Source organism: Photinus pyralis, unplaced genomic scaffold (genome assembly GCF_008802855.1).
Source record: "Photinus pyralis isolate 1611_PpyrPB1 unplaced genomic scaffold, Ppyr1.3 Ppyr1.4_LG8, whole genome shotgun sequence".
In the NCBI taxonomy this organism is placed as follows: domain Eukaryota; kingdom Metazoa; phylum Arthropoda; class Insecta; order Coleoptera; family Lampyridae; genus Photinus; species Photinus pyralis.
This window is the reverse complement of record NW_022170819.1, coordinates 21,495,728-21,502,172: the sequence shown is the minus strand read 5'-3', so window position 1 is coordinate 21,502,172 and position 6,445 is coordinate 21,495,728. Positions and strand designations below refer to the sequence as shown.

Here is a 6,445-nt window from a genome sequence, read left to right as displayed (position 1 = left end):
AACTTCCAACTAATTCTTTTAAAGGTTTGTAAGTACCTGTACTTGATCGTTTGCCATGTCACATATCATTTTTATTTGGCACCCAACGTGGGGCCCATAACACCCCATTATATTCGGTCACTTTTTTGGCCTTTTCCATACTTTTTTCCTGATCTAAAGCGCTATTAGTTTATATTTGCCCACTTTCCCCGTCCTTATCCGGAAAATTCAACCTAATCCTTCAATTTTAGGGATTCAGAAGTAGGTACACAAGGCACTTCTTTCGTTACGTTACTGACATAGCAAATACATACATGTAATTAATTAATTCTCATAACTGGTTACTAATTTATAATACTCAGTAGACCCTGTATAATGATAACAAGCAAATATTATGACAAAACGGGCGATCCATTAAAGGATCGACTCAATTATCCGCAAACCCACAAATATTGAAGCTGGATGTAATTAGCAGCCATCTATTTAACGCGATGGCTATAATTTTACATTGCAAAACTAACAAAAAGAATATAAACACTTGGTGTACTACAAAAGTTAATAATAATAATAATAATTCACATACGAGTTAAATTACAAACACCCTTTTTGTAAGCGCAGCAGGTGACATTGATTACTAACGATAAACGTAGGCAGGCATGTTGTAGCAGCGACCTTGGTTCCTTTTTTTGGAGCCGAAATTTGCATAGAAACAAGAAATGCGGGTTTTTGATTGGTTTAAAAGGCACGCTAGACTCAGTAGTTGCGTTTGTTCCGTTTTCAATTTTATATAAATAGCTGAACGCACGATTGTCGAGAGAGACATGCAAATTTAATAGTTGCAAAGAGACACGTTACGGTAAGTAACTTAATCGTTTGTCGAAATTACACACCCGACGGCGGGATTTAAATCATTCATTATTTAAATTATATATTCGGGAGCAATTAGTGTCTGTGGATTCACCAAACGTCAATTGTGGAATTTCGCCGGGAAAAGCAATATAAGCGGGTGGTTGCCATTTGCGATCTTCGACCTGGCGAGGAATACCACTACAAGACTACAGGGACCAGTTGATTTGGGATTGGGGGCGAGTGACATTTCCATTTTTATTGGTAACGCTGACTGGAGCCAGTTTATACCTTCTGAAAGGGCTACTCGTACCATCATCGAGGATACCGACCTGACAGGATGAAGCCGACGTCATGCAGGAATCCTTGGATACCTACAGCATGGTAAAAAATCTGGACTAACGGTAATTGTAATTGTCAACATTTAAGGAGACCATAAACCAATATGGCTACTCATTAAGAATTTAAAGTTGCCCATTTTTACGTTTAATTGAATTTTTAACCCAATTGATGGCGAAAGACTACAATATTTAAGACCGAGCGCAGTTTTTTGATGGTTAAATAGAATGTTTAATCAATAGCCACGAATTTAAATGAAGAATTTCGCTTTGTGAACACTGTAAGGGTTAAGAATTCCCTTTATACATTTTTACTTCATTTTTCTCATCAAAGTTCGTCAGCTCCTTTGTTTATGCAATAATTATTAGGCAAGGCGAAAGAGGCGCGTTTCCTTTGTGCTCGCAAACAATATTAGTGACGACTAAATATTAATCTTGAAAATATAAATGGCTCTGTAAGCGTATTACGTTCCGGTCGCCTTAACATAATTAATTAATGCTACCCTACCACTTCATTACTCCTTGGCCCTTTATATAGTTTAAATAAAAATTAGGGCGCCTAATATTATGTACGGAATGCCTTTATTTAGGTAGATTTTGCTTTTACAAACGAAAAAAGTGGTTTCGTACCTTTCATGGGCGAATGCTCTGTCATGCTGTATTAATGAATCGGTCTTTGTAATTGGAGACAACTTAGAATCGGTGACCTGAGTCTGTGTAGGCACAAAGGAATAAAATTAGGGATATATGAACCGAATTCAGTAGTACAGGGTGAGTCAACGATTACGCGGAGTAACTTAATGCCTTGAAGATAAGATTTTTCGATAGAGCGCTTTTGTATTATGATATGGTTGAATATTCTCCACATTTTAAAAATATTTGGAATTATACAGGGTGCGCCCACAAAATAGGGCGCCAAAATGGTACTTTTTTTAAATAGAACCCCCTGTATTTGAATGCATTTTTGAATTCTTCGTGTAATTGTACGTCTTTTTTATTATATGGTTAATATCCGAAAAACTAGTAGTTTTAAAGATAATTCGATTTGTAAGAAAAATTTGGCATTTGCATATTTTTGTCAAAATTATTACTTAATTTTTGATTCCAGGTTTTATATCTTTTATCTTGGGTTAAGTAAAAGTCAAATAAATACATCTACTATGAAACATTAAAAAAATAGCTTACAAGGTGTTTTTTTGGTAGGTACAAATTTGCAAAACTGCATATTAAAAAATCTCACTTTTTTTAAATGGAACACCCTGTATATTTTTCTGTCATATTTTAGCTCCTCCAAAAACCTTCAACTTTTGATAATAATGTCCTATACCTATCTCTGATATTTTTCAAAGTATCTTGGTTTTTCTGGTTTTTATATTCTAATCTTAAATAAGTGATATGTAATTTACATAATAGTGAGGTGGCCATGCAAAAAAAGGGACCCTTAGTCGCTCCCCAACAATCTCTGATCAGGGACAAGAATAGGGCACTCAGAAGGGCTAGAACCACGCTAGCTCCCGACGACGACCGGAGCAACAGGTTAAAGAAGAGCTTAACAAATTCTGGCAGTCAAAATAAGATGCAAAAATCGATAGCCTAAATGAAAAATCCAAGTCCTACTGGAAAATGACAGGAACACTCATCAAAGGACCTAAACGACCAAATTATTAATCGCAGCAGCTCAATGAAGGAGATCGTCAATATAACCAAATAACTCCATACTCTGGCTGCGCTATTTACCTGCTCTATGGAAATTGGCTGAGATAGTGTTCATCCACCAACAGGGGAAACCCAGGAACAACCCTGCCCCATCAGTCTGCTACCATGTATTGGGAGAACAGCCGAAAAATGATCAAATCCAGATTAGAGGAATTGCCTGTCACCGAGCAAATTCTACCAGAAGAACAGTATGGTTTCAGGCATACATTGAGTACCACGGCCAAAATCGGGGTTTGTGGTACGGCAATCCCCTGGAGATCCAACATCAGATATCTAAAAGTCATTTTTGACACGCGACTTAACTGGGCTCTCCACGTCAAGAGTAGGCTAGTACAAGGAAGGGATGTGCTCTCAACGCCAATAATATGCGACGGAAGTCGGCTGTTCCTCGCCATCAAACTCTACACCACCACTTACTTGGAATAAGACTTTGTAGGGACTGCCCAAATCCGAAGAAATTGGAAGGAAGAATACAACATTCTGGACTTCCTTCGAGAGCATATAAGGAACGATCCTCCTATACATGGAAGAAGACCCACAGCCAGGACATGAGTAAAAACTCATCCAACTCAGATGGCACCCATCCCAGCTCCCCATCAACACAGAAATCGTTTATCAAGCATCCATGTTTTCCAGTGATATTGAAACAAAAAAACAAACTTCAGATTTTCGATCGAATTATGCAAAATTTGAGTTTTGAGAAATTATTTTCCTTAATTCTAGGAAGAACCAAGGTACATGACGGCAAGCAAACAACATCTCCAGAACCGCCGGTAGAAAATTTGGCGAAAGAGGAATGCAATAAGCCTGGTATCCACTACTAATCGTTTACAATACTTAAACGCTGAATTTTCAGAACCGTCAGCCTTGTATCGTAATATTTTCCTGTGTCTGGCCATACTGTTCGCACTAAACCGAATAATTACCCTACTCCTTGCCGGTTTGGACTTGGAGCGATCGGAGACACTTTTAAATTCACTCCTTGGGAAAGTGGCGAGATCTAAACAGAATCTTTAGCCGAAATGTCTCGATTTCCCCTTACCAGAATTCTAAGAACAATGTCGACATGTAAACCGCCGCCTACCCCGTCGAAATGCCCACCACCATGTCCACCTCCCGCCGAAGAAATCATCTACGGACCATCCTCGTACCACCCGTACCCCGAAGGTGAGTGTAAACCGCCGGAATTCGTCTCCAAGTAAACCTTTAGGAGGGCACAAGATCTACAAGAGGATCTTTTTCCTACTCTGCGTGCCCGCGGTGGCCGTGACGGCCGTCTGCACTTTTTGCGACAAGGAAGAGCCGGAGAGGCCGGAATTTGTTAAGTATTCGTACTTGAGACTGAGGACCAAAAGGTACCCTTGGGGCGACGGGAATAAGACGTTCTTTCATAATCCGCGTACGAACGCGTTACCCGATGGTTACGAAGATGAAGAATAATACTATATAGCTCGACTATGTGTAAATTTAGGGGTAATAAAATGCAATTTTTGAATCTTTTAAGTTCCACTCCCTCAAGTCACGCTCAAATCGTCAGAGTAATGAAATGCACACTTTCCAACACGTAGTCAACCCACCTTACTTTCATCTGACGCGCTCGAATAAATCCCAAAATATCCTTGTGGTCTCCCGCGTGCGAGAAAAAGGGATTCAAGTGTGAACCCGAGAAGAGCGGTTCAGCTTTTGCCGGATTGAACACGCGTTTATCTTAGCAGAATAGAATTGTTTTAAGCGCGTATATGTAAAAAATAGTAGCGCCAAAGTAATTGGGGAATAAACGAATAATTAAAAACGATAATAGTAGCGCAGGAATCGTTGCCTTCCGCAGACGCCGACTGATAAGCAGATAAAACAAAACCTACTTCACATTATTTATTTAATGTTTTAGACTCCTTCATTTAGGATTACTTCTCACATTGATTACTAAGATAAATTTAATTAGCTGGCCAGCAGGTATATTTGTGAGTTTAGCTGTTTAATTATTTTTGGTCTTTATTTTTGAGTGGACATTTACAAATATCTACGCCCGAACCTGGATTCGAACCCGAGACTCTTATTACCGCAGTTGAGTTTCCATGTCCAGTCGACCATGAACTGAATTCTTTCCTATTAACCCTTTTTACCTGAGCTATCCCGGGAAGTAAAGGTAGGAAGGTAATTCCAAACGAAGGGGGTGAAAAATTTAATGCATCCAAGCACACCATGAACCTCAAAATATTATCCACCTATTGTAATGACCATTACGAATTGGCGCTCAATCGTGGAGTTTAAAAAGAAAGTGATTAATGATCACCCTGTAAAAAGATCGTTCTTAAAAGAGTGTCGTTTCAATAACAAGTATATTGAATTACGTCAAAATTACGTCACAATATAGAATTCTGCATTGGTGTGATACCACCACAGTAATAAAATATGGGGTGTTCTATTAAAAAATAACAAGTCGACACTGGAATACAGCATGCCCCTCGTAATCAAAAATATTTTAAAAACATTGCGACGGTAATTGTGTACTATTTTCAACCAACATTATTTTCAGAATCTTTTGTGGAAAAGGGGTCTTAGATGCTACACCCTGTATAAAGGCCAATTAAGGTTTGAGCGTTGTTAAGAAAAATTGTAATTTGTAGTTGATCGAAGTTTTAACAAACTTACTAAGAACAATCTGTGGTTTCTTAAAGATATCAACTTCTGAGCAAATTCGAAATCGTTTTGTATTGAATGTAGTTTCCCACTGGTAAGCCTACTGGAATTAGAATTGATAGAATAAATTAGTTCTTTATTTAAATTTGGTTCGTTCAGATTTCAATACAGAGAACCTTCAATTTAGTGGGTTCATTATAATCATTTAGGTAAACTGTATACATATAGAAATTATGTCGTATGTTGTTATTAGATTCGATATTGGTTGGTTTAGAAGAATTGCACTCATGATAATCTAAGTGTTCGGTTTTGAAAGACCGTGTCAGTTGTGGAGGGTTAAAGTGAATCAGACAAGTTAGAAAGGAAAAGCTGATCCTCATTGAGTGAAAGTGGGTTCGATTGAATATTATACAATCGGACCGTCTGAAAAAATAGGAACAGTCCCTTATAGAAGAGCTTAAAAGAATAAGATTAGGATGGAGAAGGCAGTGGACACAAATTGAAATGAACTTCAAGTAAATATGAAAATAATGTGATGGAAACGTAGCTGTAGTAAGAGAAGCTTAAAACACTTTAGAATACCGAGAACAAATTGAGGCGTGAGAGGAACTTGAGAAAAGTTCAAAGGAAAACAGGAAAAACTCGATGAAAACTTGAGGAACTTAAGTAGAACTTGAAAGGAACTGGAGAGGAATTAGACACGCATTTGAAAGCAATTAAGGAGGAATAGAGAGAGGTTAATTAGTTAGAAAGAAGCTTTAAAGCAACAAGAGCGGGAAACGTGACTATAGCTTGATTGCAACAGTAAAAGTATTTCATAAAAATGTGTTGAAGGGGGTTCAGTAGAAACTTGTAGGAAATTCGAGGAGAACTTAAAGATTTGAAAATACCGTTATATGAACCGAGGGAGACGTAAACCGCTGCTT

At 38.1% G+C, this 6,445-nt stretch overlaps 1 protein-coding gene across 1 annotated transcript; it reads left to right on the top strand.

The window, feature by feature from the left end:
• The first annotated feature begins 3,527 nt into the window (after positions 1 to 3,527).
• LOC116179278 (cytochrome c oxidase subunit 6A1, mitochondrial-like) lies at positions 3,528 to 4,378 on the top strand. The gene is made up of 3 exons (XM_031499031.1): positions 3,528 to 3,689; positions 3,736 to 4,046; positions 4,090 to 4,378. The coding sequence occupies exons 2-3, from the start codon at positions 3,902 to 3,904 to the stop codon at positions 4,317 to 4,319; spliced, it is 375 nt and encodes a 124-aa protein (XP_031354891.1). The 5' UTR covers positions 3,528 to 3,689; positions 3,736 to 3,901; the 3' UTR covers positions 4,320 to 4,378.
• Positions 4,379 to 6,445: the final 2,067 nt, after the last annotated feature.